Source organism: Lissotriton vulgaris, chromosome 2_1 (genome assembly GCF_964263255.1).
Source record: "Lissotriton vulgaris chromosome 2_1, aLisVul1.2, whole genome shotgun sequence".
NCBI classification, from domain to species: domain Eukaryota; kingdom Metazoa; phylum Chordata; class Amphibia; order Caudata; family Salamandridae; genus Lissotriton; species Lissotriton vulgaris.
The window spans coordinates 372202882-372223957 of record NC_141687.1 but is presented as its reverse complement, the minus strand read 5'-3'; the positions used below and the strand labels follow the sequence as shown (position 1 = coordinate 372223957).

Sequence of the window (21076 nt, the reverse complement as noted above, 5' to 3'; positions counted from 1 at the left end):
CACAGCCATTAAGGGTCAGTCCTCCCAGTCCTGTTTAGCGTCCCATTATGTCTCTATATATCGGAGGCACACGTGAATTCCACAATCAATAAGCACTAAACATTTTTGGCAAAGTGCACTTGGATTGGCCAAATCACCACATATGCTCCAATCTAAGATTACTTTAGACAACTACGAGTCCTTCCCAGACAAAACTCCCAGGTTATGTATTCAACAAAAGGACTGGCTGCCTTGTGACCTGGAAGTGCTAAAGCAGCGGACTAAAATGTACTGTTCGCCAAAAGATAAATAACAGTCAACGGATATTAGGCTGAATAGACGAACTGTCCATCTAAGTAGGCCATGAGTGGTCACTGTACATTATTTTTTAATTAAAAAGAAAACATGCTATGGTACGGTCTTGCACATGGCTTTTCATTGTTCCCCGGCTTGCCACGTAATAGCTTTATTGCCTTATCTAGTGCTCACTTTATCTTAAAAGACAATTTAACATGTTAACATGGCTTAAGTCAAGAAAAAAAACGCTATGATGCAGTCCGCATTGATATAGTCATATGTTTTTTTTTTTAAAAGCCATATTGCACAGCCATGTGCTATAAAAAACGAGGGACAGGGGGAAATGAGGAGGTGCGGGGAAAGGAGAAATAGTACCTCAATCACAGTGGAGCAGTGGACAGGCACAAGTTAGCTAAATTCATCTGTGCTTGGTCCTAAAACGGACAAATAGGATGCAGCAAAGAATAGTGACTTTGAACATAGCAAATGGTAAGCAGTGGGTGGGCTGCAAGCCCTTTATTGTAAGCAACAGTGTCTCACAAGTAAAGGCAAATGCGGATCATGTGCTGTCGCAGGCTCGACCCTAAAAAGGGCTCTTCCTCACAAGAAAATTCTATTCGTTGCTCTTCTTAGTCATCTTATACTCTCCACATTTACTTGGTCCGCCTCATTTTTGTATACTCTGGATTAAGATCCCAGTCTAAGAGAGGCAGAGAGAAATTTGGGATACTATTATAATGTCCGTGCATTGATGAAAGCGGTACGCCCCTCTTCAAACGGAGGCATCACTTTTTTATGTGCAGTATATTTTCTAACAACTTGTAAAGTTTAGACTGCAGTATGTTTGAAGCAACATCTTCTCAAAGACCAGCTCGTTGTTCCATCAACAGTGCCTTGGCTGACAACAGGATTAGTAGCACTGATCCCTGCAGCACGGTAAAAATGCCGGCACCATGAGCCAAGACACAGAGTCCAGCAGATGAATGCTCCCAACGCCGGCAGAATGTGAGACAATGCACGCAATTACCACTGGTTGCTGTCATTTTCTTACTGTAGATTTTTCCTACTCCAAAAGGAGACCAAGATTACACAGCATGCACCAGTCAGGCCGGCTTCAATTGGTATGAAACAGGAAGTTTTGAGAACAATGAAACAGACTGCAGGTATGAAACGCATACTTATTTTCTGAAAGACAAAGATCCATCTAATGCCTCCTCACTGTGACTGCGCTGTCTTTGGCGCTGTGAGGGCATCTCTCTTCAGCCCAGTCTGTTGATGACACAGACCGAACCTGATGGTACACACTTCGGCTCCCTGCAACTAATGAGACAGCAAGAAGAGGAAATCCTGCTTTGTAATTATTAATGTTGTGACTGGCCAAATTTGTGGTTGACAATTACCTTTCCATATTCTCGCTTTGTCATGGATTCTGGACACATTGTAAACCAAAGCCTCCTACAACCACGTAATATTGATACACAGGAGGTGCACTGCAATAATGCAATCCATTCCCTTGCTGTGAACACTCCAAAAATCACTCAACCCGGAAAGAGAAGTCTAAATAAACAGAAATAAAAACTCTACAAAGTACACACATTAGGCACTAGCCCAGACATCCCATGCAAGTTCTTTAAAAATACTGCTCTATCGATCGCATAAATAAACGAGGTCACAGATGGTCACAGTAAAAATATTCTCCAGATCGCTAAAACAACTGGAACACACCGGATGTAGTCTAACTTGTTAGCATTGCACGCTGATTTAATAACGGTCATTCAAAAACAATAGCAAACTTAAAGGTCATGCCACTGTGGTATCACAGCGACAGCTTCTTGACATTCAGAGGAAACGCTCAGATAATAACCAAAAGAGCTGAGTGTGGCAGGTATGAAGACAGCACCAACTAGAGTGGAAGCAGTAGAGAAAAAGTCAGAAGAATAAAGTAACTGCAGAATAGCAAAGCCTTTTAATTGAATTCACTTTAAGGCAAGTTGCCGACCAATGGGCTTCTACATTTTGGGGCACAAAGATGGACGAATATATAGCTAGAAAGGTTAGAGTGCCATCCAAGATTTTTTTTTGTTATTCCTTGCGTTTCTTTTTAAAATGGGCAACCCAAAAGGATCAGCTCTAAAAGTCGACATTTCGGAGTGAGCTCAACATGAAGGCTTTCCTGAAAAATGTGCTACCCACTAGGCAGAGAATCATATCCAGACATTATGCTTTCTGGCAAAGCACTTCGCAACAGTCACTAATATTGTCAGGTAGCACGTGAACTCAGCAGAACACTCTGTTTAGAGCAACTGTTTCTTTTGTAAATGTTACATTAATAGGTAGGGATATGCACTTACCTGTATTACACAGCACTCATCTACATGAAATCTTAATTTTCGAACCACCCTACCACATAAAACATACCACAGGAACACTCTCCACTCCAGTTGTTCAACTCACCCACCCGCAGGAACACAAAGAGAATGTAATGTGCTCGTAGTCTCCTACCTGCGTGCTTTGCCGTAATTTGTGGTATCGCTGGCTTGCTCCCGGTACCTGGCAATGTCCCCCTGACAGATCATGCACCTCTGAGCACTGATCAGGGCAAACTTCACCTGCCAACAGAAAATGAATTGTTCACATGTGCTACCTCTTTGCAGTAAAACCCACAGTCAGTGTCTATCATACACTTCTGGCTAACTCAATGAACCTATGAGAACGCAAAGACATGAGATTAAAAGAGACCGGACGCTGCCTACACACATACTTTAGTGAGGGAGCTCAGCTTAGGCAAGAACCCAGGTGCAACTGACGTTTACACAGGGAGTGAAAGCTCCAACTGCCGCTACTCCTTTTCCTTCAAACTCACAGTCAAAGGATCCAAGTTCGATGTTACCTTTTCTTTGCTACAAAGAATCTAATTTATATTTTCACAATACACAACACCGAATTCACATCTTGAAAGCTGGTGTGCATTGTGGTAACCTGATCTTGCCCACAGAGAGACCTAGAGCCCATCTGTAGAAACAGTGGTCAGTTCAACTTGAACAAGTCAATGATGCAGAGCCTCAAAGGTTAATGCTGATCTAGCAAGATCAATCAATCAATCAAAGTACTTGTAAAGCACGCTACTTACCCGTGAGGGTCTCAAGGCGCTGAGGGGAGGTGGTGCCGCTACTGCTAGAAGAGCCAGGTCTTGAGGAGTCTTCTGAAGGCGAGTAGGTCTTGGGTCTGCCGTAGGTGGGTAGGGAGGGTGTTCCAGGTCTTGGCGGCGAGGTAGGAGAAGGATCTGCCACCGGAGGTTGTTCGTTGGATGCGGGGGACAGTGGCGAGTGCGGGGCTTGCGGAGCGGAGCTGGCGGGTGGGGGTGTAGAAGCGGAGTCTGCTGTTCAGGTAGGCTGGGCCGGCGTTGTGGAGTGCTTTGTGTGCGTGGGGGAGGAGTTTGAAGGTGATCCTCTTGTCGACAGGGAGCCAGTGTAGGTCTCTAAGGTGGGGGGTGATGTGGCTGCGGCGGGGGACGTTGACGATCAGTCGGGCGGAGGCGTTTTGGATGCGTTGTAGTCGTTGTAGGTGTTTGGCTGGGATTCCTGCATAGAGTGCGTTGCCTTAGTCCAGTCTGCTGCTGACGAGGGCCTGTGTGACCGTTCTTCTTGTTTCGGTCGGGATCCACTTGTAGATCCTGGGAGCATGCAGAAAGTGTTGTAGCAGGAGGAGGAGACGGCGTTGACCTGTTTAGACATGGAGAGGGAGGAGTCGAGGATGAATCCTAGGTTGTGTGCATGGTCGGTGGATGTCTGTGCTGTTCCCAGTGTGGTCGGCCACCAGGAGTCGTCCCAGGCTGAGGGGGTGGGTCCGAGGAGGAGTACCTCCGTCTTGTCCGAGTTCAACTTCAGACGGCTGTTACTCATCCAGTCGGCGAAGGCCTTCATTCCCTCGTGGAGGTTGGTATAGGCGGTGTGCTGGTCCTTGGTGAGGGAGAGGATGAGCTGGGTGTCCTCGGCGTAGGAGATGATGTTGAGGTCGCGTTGGCGGGCCACTTGTGCGAGGGGGGCCATGTAGACGTTGAACAGCTTTGAGCTGAGGGATGAGCCCTGGGGGACGCCGCAGATTATGTCGGTGCCCTCGGATTGGAAGGGCGGGAGGCGGACGCTCTGGGTTCTGCCGGAGAGGAAGGACGTGGTCCAGTCAAGGGCTTTCTCTTGGATTCTGGCTTCTAGGAGGCGTGTCTTTAGAGTGCGATGGCCGACCGTGTCGAAGGCGGCTGACAGGTCCAGGGGGATGAGGGCTGATGTTTCGCCGCTGTCCAGTTAGCTCCTGATGTCGTCTGTGGCGGCAATGAGGTCTGTCTCGGTGCTGTGGTTTCGCCTGAACCCGGACTGGAACGGGTCCAAGATGTTGTTGTCTTCCAGGTGGCTGGCCAGTTGCATGTTGACGATTTTCTTGATGACCTTCGCCGGGAACAGGAGCAGGGAGATGGGCCGGAAGTTCTTGAGGTCCTTGGGGTCCGCCTTGGGCTTCTTGAGGACGGCGTTGATTTTGGCGTGTTTCCAGCTTTCCAGGAATGTCGTTGTTTCGAAGGAGATGTTGTTGACCTGTTGTTGGGGTGCGATGGCAGCGTCTGCTTTGTTGAATACCTGGTGTGGGCACGGGTCTGATGGAGATCCTGAGTGGATGGAGTTCATGACCTTGCGTGTCTCGTCGTTGTTCACGTTAGACCAGGAGGTCAGGCGGTTGGCGCTGGTGGTGTTTACAGGGCATGTGGGGTCTGGCATAGTAGGGGCGGTCATGGTGCTGAAGCTGTCATGATGTCAGCGATCTTGCGGTGGAAGAAGATGGCTAGTGAGTCGCACAGTTCTTGTGAGGGCGGTTTGTTGTTGGCGTTGGCACTGGGGTTGGCGTGTTCCTTTACGATGCTGAAGAGCTCTTTGCTGTCGTGTGCATGGTTATCCAGGCGGTCTTTGAAGGAGGATCTCTTGGCTAATCTGATGAGGTGGTGATGTCCTTGCGGGCTGCATGGATGTCCGGAGTGCGTTCGTGAAGCCATATCTTCGCCGGTTTCCGGCATGCGCGTTTGGAGGTCTGCAGCTAGTCGGTGAACAAGGTGGCTCTCTTGCTGGCGTGGTTGTTGGAGGGTTTCTTGAGTGGGGCGAGGGTGTTGGCACAGTCGTCGATCCACTGTCTGAGGTTGCGGGCTGCGGTGTCTGGGTTGGTGGGGTTGGTGGGTGGGTTTTGGGCGAGAGTGGTCAGCTGGTCTTCAGTGACTTTGCTCCAGCAGCAGCGAGGTAGCTGTGGGGTGCGGTGGTGCGTGGTTGGTTTATTTAAGTTGAAATGGATGCAGCGGTGGTCGGTCCAGTGGCGTTCTGTGGTGTGGTCGAAGGCGACGTGGGTGCTTTTATGAGAAGACGGAGTCTAGCGTTTGGCCGGCGGAGTGGGTGGGTGCGGTGACGAGTTGTCTGAGGCCAAGGTTGGTGAGGTTGTCGATCAGGGTGGCGGAGTTGGCGTCGTTGTTTTTCTTGAGGTGGAAATTCAGGTCCCCGAGGAGGATGTAGTCCGTGGAGGTGAGTGCGTGGGTGCTGGCGAGGTGGGCGATGGAGTCACTGAATTGTGCTCAGGGTCCGTGGGGTCTGTAGATGAGTGTTCCTCTGAAGGTGGTGTTGAGGTCGGTGAGGATCCAGAAGTGCAGGTGTTCGGCGGTGTTGAGGGTGTCGTCTGCGTGGGTGGCGATCTTGAGGGTGGACTTGAGGATGATGGCTATTCCTCCTCCGATTCCGTTGGCGCCATCCCTGCGGGTGATCTCGTAGACGTCCTGGATGGCTATGGCGATATCGGGCACCGAGGAGTCGTTCCACCAGGTCTCGATCAGGAAGGCCACGTCTGGGGCGGAGGTGTCTAGCAGATCCCAGAGCTTGACGGCATGTTTGCGTGCGAAGCGAGTGTTGAGGAGTATGCAGCGGAGGTGGCTGGGGCCAGTCCTTGGAGGTTTGGTGGTTCTGTCGCAGGTGAAGCTGCAGGTGTGGCAGGAGAAAGGTCCGTGAGTCCGTTTCGGGGCGGCTTGAAAGCAGGTGTGGTTTCGGCCGGCGTTGAGTGCGTAGAAGGTGCTGGCGTCGTAGCGGAGTCTGGTGTTGTGCTGTTCGCGGGGACCAGGAGATGACTAAGAAGAGTGAGAGACATTCTGACACACCACTAAAGTTCAGTGTCCTCACAACTAATTTACACCATGGATTACCAGATGTTTCAGGAGTGCCTCCCCCCAACCCAAACAAAAGTGAAGTAGGATATGTACCATTTTGCGCAAAGGCTTGCTACGAATAGCTGTGCCGTCCATATATTCTTCCAGCTTGAATTGGTAAGTCAACTGTAGCTTCTGAAGCAAGCTGTCAAAAAACGCAGAGCCCTGTGGTCAAGGAGAAATAAGAGAAAGAAAAGTGACAAAAAGCAAAATACATAATGGAACAAACAATGAAACATCTAAGCTTGTAGGCACCAGGAAACACCTGATGGAGTCACTACTTTCAATTAACCAAAGATACTCGAGGACAACCACTTCAAAATGTAAAATGATGAAGACAGTGCCCACTCCTCCTACCCCCACCAAAATCAAAAAGGGTTAAGAAAAGACGAGTCCTAGATTGGCCAAGGAAAAACGGGTACAATTAAATAATTTTTAAAAAAAAGAGTAAAATTTCACCTACCAAAACAAGCATCGAAATATGGGAAAAAATAACCTGACAATGGCCTTAGAAAACACTAGTACAGGCAGATCCTACTAATGAAATAACACCAACACCCTCAACTGACCCAAGAAACATGGGAATTTGTCACCTCCTTCCAAAAAAACCTCAAAACTGCCATCTACTAGTGACCAAAGAAAACTAAATGCCGATATATATAGAACAATGGAACATCAGAATTCACCATATCCGATCAACTAAAAGATGTATAGAAATCAGTTACATTTAACTTTTTAACACAAAAATCAGAAGGACGGTCATGCTGTCCTGTCCAAAGAATTATGGAGATGAAGGAACTACCTTTGAATTACTTTGATCAGGAGATAGACTTTGACTGCTCAGAAGAAGAGGTTGTGCAGTCACCCTTTACTACAGTTTGGATACACATGAGAGAATTACTAACAATGCAAATACACGAAGACCTAAATGCAAAACATGCCTTCAGAGTGCTGAAATCGCTTTAGCCCATCATAAGAAGTCTTCTCAGTTCAAACTATTCCTGAGGAACTTCTTATCTTTGATGCCTGCATCAGTTCACTGAGGGATGAGATTGAGGCACCTACCTCTTCCAACAGCTGCAGGAGTTTTCTTCGAATGACTTCGGCATTCTCTGCTGCAGGGTCCTTGAGGATCTGACGAAACTTTTCAATCACCTGATAAAAGGCGTTCTTCCACAAAATTTGATCTATGTTTTGACTGTCGGAAAATTCTATGTCAGTGAGCAGGCATCGCTCATACAGCTGCAGGAGTTCTGTCCTGAAACAATAAAAGATCCACGAGGTCACGTTAAAGAAAGCTCTTCGCAACCCGTTGTGCTGCATCCTGGTGCTCTACAACATTCCTACCCCAATCTGATCTATGCAACCGGCACTTCAAGGCAAATACATATTGCGATTTTCACCCACATATTTTGCCAATTTACTACAGAAAAAATGAATTGCTTACCTCTGAATAAAATCAACTGTTTTGCAATCATTTCGAAATTAAGAAAACCTTGTAATTCAAAGTTTGCAGTGACTCATTGCGATCCAATGTATGAATCTCGCGTGGAGATCTTGAGAATCCATCAAGTAGCGGACTCTAGTATGCCAACGATAATCAACTAGACCTCCCCATCCATTACTCTGAACACTGCCTGTAGCTCTTCAGTATAGATGTCCTCAGGCAAATTGGAAAAATGTCACATGGATTGCTTTTCTACTCCTCAAAACCGGTTCAGGTAATCCTTCAAACCACTCCCTTCCCTGTCTCGTTCAGTGCTCATTCCACAGCCAACTTCACATGTGAGAAGTAAGCATGTGAACAGCAATAAAAAAATGTCACTTCAAACCAGATTATGTATGGTTCTATTTCACTTTGATGTATTTTGGTAACAATGATTCAGAGAGCACTGCTTATAATCAAATGGACGATGGTCAGGCCCCATCTAAATCGAGTTTGTTTTTAGTCTTTTTTCTAGTAGTGATCTACATAATGTTTTTATCTGCCCAGTTTAGTCCATTTTTTAAATCATGTTTTCCACAGATCAAATTGAAGGCGCACTTCTGATTCATACTTTTTAAAGACAGACTCACAGGCATCATTTTTATTAGTTCACAGCATACTACCTGTCTGGTTTGTTTACATCTTGGGGTCATTCGGAAAGTGGATCTCGGAATATATTCTGCCCATTGCTTACTATTGACTTTGTGGTTTGTAACACACATTTTCTGGCTTTCTATTTGGTGGATTTATTTGCTATAGGCTGTCCAGCTCTAGTTCATCCCTCCTGTTACCCAAACCTAGTTTACTGTATTCTTCTACAAACTCGCTTTCTGTAAACAAGCCCGCTGCGTCCACTGTGCTCTCTCCCCCAGCGCTGCTGTCACTCCAGGAGGGGTTCTACTTGCTGCTGACTCGCTATCAAGGGAGTCAGCACGCCAAGCTCACGCCGCACAGGACTCCAGGGACCAGGAGCCCGTGCGTGCTGGCACCTGTGAGGAGGCCCGCCCGAAGATCACCGGGGCTTGATAACATCTTGCCGGACCCGCTGGCGCGGGTCCCTCTGCGTCCACTGTGCTCTCTCCCCCTGCGCTGCTGTCACCACTGGAGGGGTTCTACTTGCTGCTGACTCGCTATCGAAGGAGTCAGAACGCCAAGCTCACGCCGCACAGGACTCCAGGGACCAGGAGCCCGTGTGTGCTGGCACCTGTGAGGTTATAGAAAACAATGGTCCCAATTTTCAGAGGAAGCATCAGTTATATACAATAATCATACTCTAAATAGGTAGTATGTCTTTTGTCCAGCCGGACAAGAATTTATTTTGCAAATGTATATAAAATTAAATTGTTAGAAACATTCAATGATAAGTGGGCACAGCCGTGACCAACGAAACAGTGAGACAACAAAACGAAGCACAGAATGGCCAAAGGGCAAAGTGAAATACGTCTGTACACTCCTATTTGAAAGTTTTAACAGACTAAGATCATTTGCACATTACAATATTGCATAGTCATATTGTATATAGCGTTTTTTGGTGTCAACGACGTTTCGATGCCACCACTAGATACTGGGCATCATCCTCAGGACAACATAATATTTCATTGTTGTCTTTATGAATTAACAATTGCATTATACCTAAATTGCATACTGCAAGTTGGATCAGAAGCGGGCGCGATAGCTCAGGGTCACAAGGGGCGGTTAGCCAGCTGATAGGGATCGTGTTAGTTCGGGAGTCCACTTGGATAGTCGAGATAGGGATTCCTTACACATGCGCAATCGCACAGTTTCAAGATCAGGAGCTCGATGGCTGGTCTGTTAGTCTGGTAAAACTTTCAAATAGGAGTGTACAGACGTATTTCACTTTGCCCTTTGGCCATTCTGTGCTTCGTTTTGTTGTCTCACTGTTTCGTGGGTCACGGCTGTGCCCACCTGTTATTGAATGTTTCTAACAATTTAATTTTATATACATTTGCAAAATAAATTCTTTTCCGGCTGGACAAAAGACATACTACCTATTTAGAGTATGATTATTGTATGTAAGTGATGCTTCCTCCGAAAATAGGGACCATTGTTATCTATAACATGATACTGCCCAAGGTCCATATACTATACCTTTTGGGTTCCCTTGTTTTTTGTAACGGCACCTGTGAGGTGGCCCGCCCCTAGCTCACCGGGATATATCAACAAATCCGGAATCCGCAGCGCTGGACGCGCGCGGGACGAGCCGGGCGAAGCCCGGACAAAGGGCTGTGGCCGTCCGGGGCAAGAGGAGGCAGAGCTGGGCCACCCCCCCTTTCATCTGCTATCAAAAGGTACTGTTCATTGTTTGTTTGCCTACTGTCTATGGGCCAATAGGTCTGAAACAATGGGGAAAAGGAAAAATCCAGAGGACATCAATGACTCTGTTGGAGGGGCGTCCAAGGGAGGAAAGCATGCGAAGAGACAAAAATGTACGCTTACCAGAAAGCGTCAGCCACATCCAGGAGGAAATTGCGTAATGGACAGGATTGATGAACTTGTGCAAGATTGCACAGACCTGTTAACAGTCGCCCCCAACCTGGGGGGAGGGGGGGGGTGGGGGGGGAGAATTGTGGAAGCTCTGGGGGTGTGAAGAGTGGGAAGAGTAAAAAAGGGGGACTAGCAGTTATACCTGAAATGTTTAGGGGCAAATTAACCTCAGGGGCTAAAACATCATTAAATAAAAATAGTGAGGATAACTCAGGCCAGAGCGGATCTATTGTAATCTCCAACCAGAGCTCCGATGATTTTTTAAACCTACTGTGCACCAATAGATTCACTGTTCTAGCTCAAATTAGACACTCAGACTTAGATAATGGGCTGGAGGCGACAGAACCTGGATTACGCCCAGCAGCAGGTGTCCCTGAGGTGGTCTTTGAGGCAGCTGATCAATCTGATAATCCTCTGTTCAAACTGGTAACCCATCTATGCGACCTAATAAAGGGTATGCAAGTTAAGATTGACCACTTAACTACCGTTGTTGGCCATCTAAAGGTGGAATGTAACAAAGGTCCTTTACCAACTAAAGCCCCCAGCGCCAACTGGCAGGTGTAGTAGGCCGTGCAGGAAATGTTCACTCATTGTTAAGCCAAAACTCTAGACCAGATCCCGCTGCACCCAAAAGTTCCAGGACTAGTGAGGTTGCCAGATCAGGGAATTTAGTGCCTCCAGACAAATACTTACCCCAGCGTCACGATCAAATCCTAACTAGTGACGAATCAGGGCATTTGGGGGGTAAGCAAACTAATAGAGTAAACCAGGCTGAGCAGAAGCTTCCTTCTAGTCGGCATCACGTGGGCTCTGTTCCATTAAACATTGGTGCCATGAAACCTAATCCAAACCTCAGTAAGTCTCCATCAGTATACCTGATTAATATACCCAAGCTCCCTGTTGGTAGGGATCGCGAATCACCGGATACCCTGACCAACAAAGCAATTCACTGGATTAGGCATGTAAGGGGATGCAGGTCGGTGATTAGGGAGGACATTCTACGCGCAAGTAGGCTTACTTTCCAGGGTGATGCCTATGATTGCATAGAACTCACTTTGAAAAATCCAATGGTAGCCGGAGAACTGTTAAATCTAGAATTCAGATCTTGCTCTCCGGATTATTCTAGGATTCAGATGAGAGCAACCACCCTCCCCCCGCATTCCTGGAAGCCTATAAGAGGGAAGCAGGACGAGGGCTTATACGGGGAACGTTCGAGACTAGACTGTAACGATTGACTTCAATTACGAGTCCCAATAAAAATATCCAGTGAAGTAGCTAATAGTGAAATAACTGGGCAGGATTTAAGTAGTATTGTAGGAAACCCTTTTAAAAAGCAATCTTTACCAGCTAGTTCCCCTGGTGAGTCCATCCCCCCAGATACCAACTTATAGTTTGCAGGGCAAGATTGCCCTGCGCCTATTATTGGTAAATCTGGATCTGTCCTTTCTTGGAATATAGCTGGCTTGAAGTCTAAACTAGAGTCACCTGAGTGGGTACTAGTTATCAGGGAATATGAAATATGCTTATTTCAAGAAACCTGGTAGATGGACCAACTACATCTCCCTGGTTATTTAAATTATAGTATCCCTGCAGAGAAGGGAGGGAGGGGACGACCAGTTGGAGGGCTAACGATATGGATGAGACAGGATCTTGATGTGGAAATAAAAACCATACCCACCAACCATAGGGATTTGCAGATACTAAGACTTAAGTTTCCAAATCTTGTACCAGTCTATGTTTATAATGTATATGCGAAAAGCACTGGGGGTAGAAAATCTGAGGTCTTATTGCTCCTGGAAGAATTACTTGAAAGTCGCCATTTCCCCTGTAATATAATTGTCGGGGGGATTTTAATGTTAATTTTGAACCTCTTTTGAATGGAAGTTGGGATGTATCAGACGAGGAGGATAGGGAGTGGGGGATTCAAAAACTGGATCTTGAACCGATTAGCAAATGGTCCGATGTAGTGGCCCAAATGAATTCTCTTTGTTTAAATAAAGGTTTAAGAGCAACTAATGGAAGGGCCACAGGTGACAAGGCAGGGGCGTTTACATTTAAGAGTGGCACTCGCAAGAGTAGAATAGATTATATCTTGCTTAACCTGGGCCTGTGGAGATATCTCCAAGACATGCTAATTATAGATAGGGTTGAGAGTGATCACAATCCTTTGTGCATGAACCTCACCTATCGGGAATCTCCCGACCACCCTGGGGCTGAGATGGTTCCTACTCCCTCCCTAGATATTGTGATATCTAATGATATGCGACACGTCCGATGGTCCAAAGTTTCATTATATAAAGAGATGTGGATTTTAAAATCGGCAAGCTTGCCCAGGCAACACTAGATTTAGGGTTTCTAATTAAAGTAGATACAAATCTTTTAAAATTAGAAGAAGGAACTATGATTCACGAGGTTTTCTTTGGTGAACTAAAAAGTCTCTTTATTAAGCACTGCGGGCGGAATGGTTCCCGCACCCCTGAGGCACCACGGTGGTACTCAGGTGAATGCAGGAAGGCCCGCCTTGACCTGGGAAGAGCTATCAAAACTGAGTCCGCTGATAATATAAGGGCGGCCAGGTTGATTTATAAAAATGCTGTCTCCAGAGCTAAACGTGATTGGGATGAGAAAAGGTGGAATGACCTTAAGGAGGCAGGATCCCACAAAGAAACGCAAAGATTCTGGAATGTCTATAAGTGGGGCGTGGATGGCAACCCGGATAAACCGCAGAATTGGGTCTCTCAAGAAAAGTGGGTAGCACACTTCCAGCCACAATATGCTAAGGGGGAGGATACGCAATCAACCGTGGAAGTCCCCTTTGAACCTTGCTCGGAAGATCTCTTTACCCAGAAAGACGTTCAGAGTGCTTTAGATCTAGTGGTCCCTGGTAGAGCGCCAAGTATCAATGGTATACCCGCGGATCTATTTCTGCAGTATAAGAATTCCTGGGGTTGTTTTATACTCCTTCTGTCAAATATGGTTGCCAGGGGAGCCCCCATTTCCCGTTCTTGGAACGGGGCTGAAATCATACCTGTGTTTAAAAAAGGGGACAGGTCCCAACCAGGAAATTACCGTCCAATCAGCCTCATTGACACCTCTCAAAAAATATTTGGCAGGCTGATTTTAAACAAAATAATTGACTGGGAACGGGATGACAAGATCTTATCCCATTTGCAGGCTGGGTTCAGAACCTCAATTAGCACGGTCGACCAGGTGCTGCATTTTGCTATGCTGTACTGGAAGACCGTGATAATTGGACACGGTAGTCTATATGCCGCATTTATAGATCTAAGAGCGGCATTCGACCTGGTTCCACGCTATGGAATGTCCTCAGTGACATGGGTTTGCCTGGGCCTCTGCTATCATTGGTTAAAAGACTTCACAAACAACACTATGCACAGATCAGGTGGGGGAGTCCTGGGAGTGTCACGGAGCAGTTCCCAGTGGAAACTGGAGTACGCCAGGGCTGCGTCCTGGCGCCAACTCTATTTTCTTTATACATTAATGATGTGGCTAAAATATTTATTGACTAATATTGATGCACCGATCCTTGCTGGAGCAAAAGTTCCAATTTAATGTTCGCAGACAATTGTCTTTTAGTAGCAAAAACTCCTAGCGGGCTGCAAAAGGGTTTGCGGCTCTTTGAAGAATTACGGGCCTAGAAGTAAACGAGCAGAAATAAAAGTTTATGACTTTAAATGCTTCTAAATCTTTTAAGGGTGGCATGATCATGAATAAGCGTCCTCTGGAAAGGGTCCAAGCTTTTACCTATTTAGGTGTTTGTATTCAGCACAACTTGTGCTGGAAACATCAAATTGAGCTGGCCACTTTAAAACATAGGCAGCTTTCTGGGGCCCTGAGCCAGGAGCACTCTAAGTCCCTCACTAAACCAATATCACCGGTATTGGCGGTCTACAAGGATAAAGTGGTTAGTTCCACTTTATACGGGGTTGAAATGTGGGGAACTGAAAATTCCTTTCTTAGGAACCTAATAAAATTCCCACAGAGTACCCCTCTGAATCCTCTCTTCTATGATCTGGGGATGTCCCCAATAGCGCTTATTGCATCTCTGCGACCAGTTTTATACTGGAGGAGGATTTGGATCACCCCGGAATTAGAAACCTTCTCAAGGGGCCTGCTGGATATAATTAGAAGTGACATCTCCCATGAAATCAAGTGGCTAGGGCATATCTTGATTGATTTGGGTTTACGGGATCTGTGGGAAGATCCAACAAATGTAAGGTTCACTCCGAAGAAGGTTCTTAAAGAACTGTATTGGCAGCTTGTGGTCTCCAGGACCTTTAGGTCTATTGATCCTGGGTCCTTGACCGGACTGTTTATGGACATTAAAGAAGCGCCAAAATTGGAAGCCTTCTGGGACGTTATCCAAAAACCCTTCGATCGCAAACTTTACTTTCAACTGAGAATTGGGAGCTTACCGGTCGGGCGTTCACCAGTAGATGGTCCGGGGGAGCCAAGGCCATTTGTCCATCTTGCGCAGCGCTCTCTGTAACCATTAGCCATCTACTATTTGAATGTCCCGAGTACGTTGCGCCCCAGAGAATTTGGCTATGCCCAATATGCAGATTAATGGGCACCGACAGGGGTCGGTGGCAGCTAGAATTATTCGTTCCTGCACACACACAACAGTTTATATAGCTGTGGCAAAATTCTTGGGTTGGGCGTGGACTATCAGAAGTGGAAGGCTAAAAGATTAATATGTATTCCAATCTAAAAACCCTTATCTAATGTACTATAATTTGATTTTATATGTGTAATGGATTTTGATTTTAAATGTAAATATATATAATTTTATCTAAACTTGTATTTATATGTACAGTTGCTTTTATGACAATCGTCGAATAAAGCTTGTTTGACTTTGACTATGAAAACAAGCCTTTAAATCTTGTTCTTATCTTTTCACATCTGCTGTGCATTCAAGATGGCGGTCAAATGTCAGGCTGTGTCTCCCAGGGAGCTTGGTGTATATTTTTCCTTCCCTGACTTCAAGGTGGGAGGTTTTATGTGACAATTATGCAGGCTACTAGGAAGGCTGTACAATATTTTCTTTTCTAGCACAGAACTAAATTTAAATGTCTGTAAATGAACTGTGCTGGCAACCAAGTCAATACATTCAGTGATGACTATTACATACATTATTGCATGTGCGTTGTATATTTATCAGTAAAACTCTATGTAAGTGCAAATGTAATGGTCATGGATGTTTAGTCTTTAATGGCAATATGCTACAAATCATGCATACACCACGTTACCCCACTTTACTTTGGCCCTATTCTACACCGCTGCACTCTACATCAATGCACTTTATACCAATGCGCCCTACACAACTTTATTCAAAACTAATACTCTGCACCACTGCACTCTATGCCAATCTACTCTGCACCACTGCACTGTCTGCCACTATGCCCTAAGCCACCCCACTGCACTCTGTCACTCTACTCTGCACCACTGCACTCTACGACACTCTACTCCGCAGCACTGCACTCTCGGTCAATGAACTCTATGCCGCTCTACTCTGCTCCACTTTACTCTGCCACTGTCTATGCCTCTCTACTCTAACCCCCTCTACTCTATGCTAGTGCACTCTACCCCACTCTACTATTCACCATTGCACTCTGCAACACTGTACTCTGCACCAATGCACTCTAGACCACTACTCTACATCACTTCACTTCACTTTTCCCTCCACTACTCCACTCTGCGCCACTCATCACTTCACTCTACTATGAAACAATATACTCTAAGCCACTGAACTTTAGACCACTTTACTCCACTGTGCACAACTCCACTCTATGGCACTCCACTTTGTAACACTGAACTCTATGCCACTACTCTATACCATTGCACTCTACCCTGCACCACTCCACTCTACGCCACTGCACTCTAAGCCACTCTGCACCACTCCACTCTACGCCACTGCAATCAATGCTGCGCCACTCAACACCACTCTACGTCACTATCCTGTGCCACTTCATTCTACCCTGCACCACTATACCCGGCACCCTTCACTCAACTCTGAAACAATCTACTCTACGCCACTGCACTCTATGCTATGCCACTGTACTCTAAACCACTGCACTAAACACCAACTTTACTCAAAATCAATGCACCCTACACCACTGCACCTACGCCAACTATGATGCACCAATGTACTTTATGCCACTATTCTCTAAAATGTTCTACTCCAAGCCACTGCTTTCTACGCCACTACACGCTATGTCACTCTGCACCATCAGAATCTACATCACTGCTCTCTACACTACTCTAAACCACTCTATGCCCCTGCAGTCTACCATGCACCACACCTCGCTACGCCACTTCACTCTACGCCACTCTACTCCACGCTCATCACTTTACTCTATGCCATTGCACTCTACTCTGCTCTATTCTGCACCACTGCACTCTATGCCAATGCACTCTATGGGGTTGCACTCAACGCCAACCTACTCTGTACCACTGCACTTTACACCACTTCACTCTAGGCCACTCTACTCCATTCTTCTATAATCCACTCTACGACACTCAACTCCACTATACTCCACTCTATGATGCTCTACTCCATTAAACTCTGCTCCACTTGCCACTCCATGAGATTCTACAACACTACTCCACTCTATGATGTTTTACGCAACTCCCTCTATACCACTCCATGCCACTCTACTTCACTCTATTCTATGACACTACCGCACTCTACTCTATGCCACCCCATTCTGACACTCTATGCCACACCAAAGCAAACTGCTCTGCTCTATGCCACTAACTCTGCAACACTCTATGCAACATCCTCTATGCAACATCCTCTATGCGACGCCACTCTGCTCTACACCACTCCACAACAGTCTATGCCACTCTACTCTACGACTCTATTCAACTTTGAGACTGTAGTCCACTCTACACCACTCCACTCTACAGCCCTTCCACTCTACGACACTCTACTCCATGGGTACTCACAAAGATTTTCCCACGGACCAAAGAATTTGGCCAGTGATGTGAGTTTGCCCATTAATGCCAGCCAGTGAGGCGGGCGGGGTTTGGTGGAGGGGAGGGAAGGGAAGGTGGGTGTACAGGAAGCAAAGCATATACATCTAGAGGCTTAAATGCAGAGTGTGTAACCAGAAAACCTGGGATTAATCACGGCTTCCCCCCTTAACTAAATTGTGTGATCCTAGGAAATTGTTTTCCTTCACTTTCTGTCCTTTCTAGGTCTTGGACTAGCGAAGGCTGCGCTTGCGCAGTCTCGCTCCGAGACTTTATGTCTACAGTATGGGGGCTTGAACCCGCCCCTCTTCTCCATTGGCTGGCTTCCTAAATGGAGGCCTGCCATTGGAGGAGAGGGCCGTCACTCCGTTGAAGACCGGATTCGGGGAGGTGGGGGGGGTTTAGCTTCTTTCTGTTTTCTTTCTCTCCTCTTCCCATTGGCTGGAATTTTACCTTCCAGCCAATGGGAAGAGGAGAGAAAGAAAACCACGCCCCTGAATCCTAAAACGATGGTGGTTTCTCCGAGGCATTTCTGCTTCGCATCGGAGAAACATGCCTGCCCACTCTTAAGTGCCGGAAGCCTGTTACTCGGATGGTAACACCGTTTATACCGTGACCAATGAGTGTTGACCCTAGGACAGCGTTCTTAAAAAGGACTACCTTCATGTGTGTATCGGCTGCTGGTTTTTGCCTAATATGGCAGGCACTTTGTACTAACTTAAATAGTGTAGTGTAGTGTGTAGTCTCCCTCGATTGGTGTTGACAGACTATGGTTCGAACTATGTTGACCCCGTGATGAAACGTCCTCGCAGCTGCAGGGGGTCCTTACGAACCGTCCCTTAATCCAGCTAATCCCGAACTCAACAAAATCATTGAAAAGTGGCCCCCAGTGAGGTTTCCCCTGCGCAGATGCCCAGGCGCAGCCGTGCCTGCGATGAATCGGAGGGAGGGAGAGATGCTACGTGAAGAGAGAGAGGGGCTGCCATTGTCCCGGGTCCCGTGTGGCCTCCGGTGGGGGGGCAGCCAATGGAAAGCCGGCGTGCCGAAGAATGGAACCGAGGTGATATCAGCCCCGCAGAAGGCGGCGGGGTTAATGTTATGCAATACGCTGAATGCGCAGGGAGAGGTTGGCCGCTGCAGCCGCTCCACTTGCTTTTTAAGAAGGTTTAAACTGATTAGATGGGGGAGGAGGGGTGTTAGCATGTGGGACTCTGTCAGTCTGGTCCCCGTGCTTCCATATTGTTGTAAAACATCATTGCAAATTAAGGGCAATCGGTCTCCTTGAGAGCAGAGCAGGTTTAGTGGAAGCTTTTTCAGTTGCCTAACCGGGGCGGGACGTAGTTGCTTTTGGTACTCTGCAGCAGGAGGCCTGGGCTTCTTGCAGTCAGTGGTGAAGCGCAGCCATCGGGCATTTCTGGTGCGTGTGGTAAAGGAAGTGTTAGAAATGGGACCCTGTGGCTGATTCTGCGCTTTCCGGGAGTAGGTGGTCATGCATTTGTACCGAGATGGTGGGAGTTGTGACGGTGCCAGGGTGTGCTGACCTAACTCGATTGTGCCCTAATGCGGGAGCAGTTCTGCTTCAGTGCAGCTCCATTCACTCAGAAGCTCCTCAGGCAGCAGATGGTACAGAAAGCAGCCGTGAGAGGCTCTTGAAAGAAATCAGTTGGCTTTACAATATTTTCACAGCCTTCAATGTTTCTGCATTTCAGTACCGTTCTAGTGGCGCCTATGGGATTAACTTACTTTTTAGAGTACTGCACATCATTCTAAGCACATTTTCCCCCTTATTTTTTAGGTAGTTTGAATTTGAACCGTATAGTAGGTGGAATGTTCACGAGAGTTGTAAATGGCTTTTTAAAATCTCACAAATATTTGAAGCTGTAAGGAGAGGATTTAAAAGGATATGCGAGAAGCTGGTCTCCTGCAGAGAAGACAGCCGAGGCAGCAAAAAGCACCCTTATAAATGTTCTCAAACAAGCAGCAGAGCTACTCTGAAGTTGAGGCATTTCCCCCTCCCATCGGGAAAGGTTGCCCTTGGCTCGAGCTCTCTACAGAATCAGTTTGCCTTGTCTGCTGGTCATGCCCAGGAATTGCATCTATTTTGTAGTTAAGAAATATGTATAGAAATAATATTGGCTACTAAGTGGTGAATTGGTGAAAAGACTCTTTTCAGTGTAGTTACATGCCATACAGCACATTCACGAACAACCCTTTGTAACCTATACACAAAATCTTAATATTGGCCTGGACAGTTATTCGGAAGGAAGCTAAAGTCCATATCCTGGACTAACAGCATGTTGATTAAACAAAATCAACAAACTTGACGGGTGTCCCAAATAACAGCCTGTAAATGCTGTGGTCATCGCATATTAAAGTTATGCCTTACCTGTGTTTTTTCCCCCTTGAATTTAAGGCCTTTTGTGCTTTGTGCTTGTTTTGTATGGCATGACTTTAAAAATCCAGCTGGGAACCAAACTCTGGCTAATGTCCGTATTCCACAAGTGTGTAGTTTTAGTAATCTTTAGTTTGTACCATAGGTATTCTAGTGCTTGCCTCCTTTTCTCCCTGACATAATTGTTTGTCACTACGGTCTAAGCTTTGCCCCTTTGCTTGCTTTTCTGCCCCTGCCCCCTCGTTGTGCTTGCCTTTCTGCCCCCTGACCCCTCATTGAACTTGCTTTTCTGTCCCCTGCCCCCTCGTTGTGCTTGCTTTTCTGCCCCCTGCCCCCTCGTTGTGCTTGCTTTTCTGCCCCCTGCCCCCTCCCCCCTCCCCCTCGTTGTGCTTGCTTTTCTGCCCCCTCGTTGTGCTTGCTTTTCTGCCCCTTCGTTGTGCTTGCTTTTCTCCCCCCTCATTGTGCTTACTTTTCTGCCCTCTGCCCCCTGCCCCCTCGTTGTGTTTGCTTTTCTGCCCCCTCGTTGTGCTTGCTTTTCTGCCCTCTCGTTGTGCTTGCTTTTCTGCCCCCTCGTTGTGCTTGCTGTTCTGCCCTCTCATTGTGCTTACTTTTCTGCCCTCTGCCCCCTGCCCCCTCGTTGTGTTTGCTTTTCTGCCCCCTCGTTGTGCTTGCTTTTCTGCCCCCTCGCTGTGCTTCCTTTTCTGCCCCCTGCCCCCTCGTTGTGCTTGCTTTTCCTGCCGCTGCCCCGCGTTGTGCTTGCTTTTCTGCCCCCTGCCCCCTCATTGTGCTTGCTTTTCTGCCCCCTCGTTGTGCTTGCTTTTCTTCCCCCTGCCCCCTCGTTGTGCTTGCTTTTCTGCCCCCTCTTCCCTCGTTGTGATCGTTTTTTCTGGCCTCTGTTCCCTGTGTATGGCTGTGTGTGTGTGTGTCTGTGTGTGGCTCTGTGTGTATGTGGGGGGGCTCTCTGTGTGGGGGGGCTCTGTGTGTGTGTGGGGGGGGGCTCTCTCTGTATGTGTGTAGGTGAGAACCTGTAAGCTCACGAGAGGGGACCTCGAGTCAGTACGGGGGAGCAGTGTCCCTGTGTGAGCCAGAGCTGTGCCTGTGTGGTTGCAGGGTGCAGCACAATAAAACTAGACCTACCGGTATTACCAATTCTGGTTTCTTTTCTAAAGCCCAAGTGAGTTTTAAATCCAATAAAGTA

At 47.0% G+C, this 21076-nt stretch overlaps 1 protein-coding gene across 2 annotated transcripts in view; it reads right to left on the bottom strand.

Annotated features, from left to right (window-relative positions):
- Positions 1-21076, bottom strand: part of SMG6 (SMG6 nonsense mediated mRNA decay factor) — a 1283123-nt gene that overhangs the window by 1230217 nt on the left and 31830 nt on the right. For both annotated transcript variants that reach the window (XM_086955188.1, XM_086955187.1), the window contains exons 3-5: positions 7565-7757; positions 6554-6664; positions 2779-2885 (exon numbers count right to left, since the gene is read on the bottom strand). In XM_086955188.1, coding sequence (XP_086811314.1) covers positions 2779-2885; positions 6554-6664; positions 7565-7757 — 411 coding nt within the window. The remainder of the gene's footprint in view (positions 1-2778; positions 2886-6553; positions 6665-7564; positions 7758-21076) is intronic.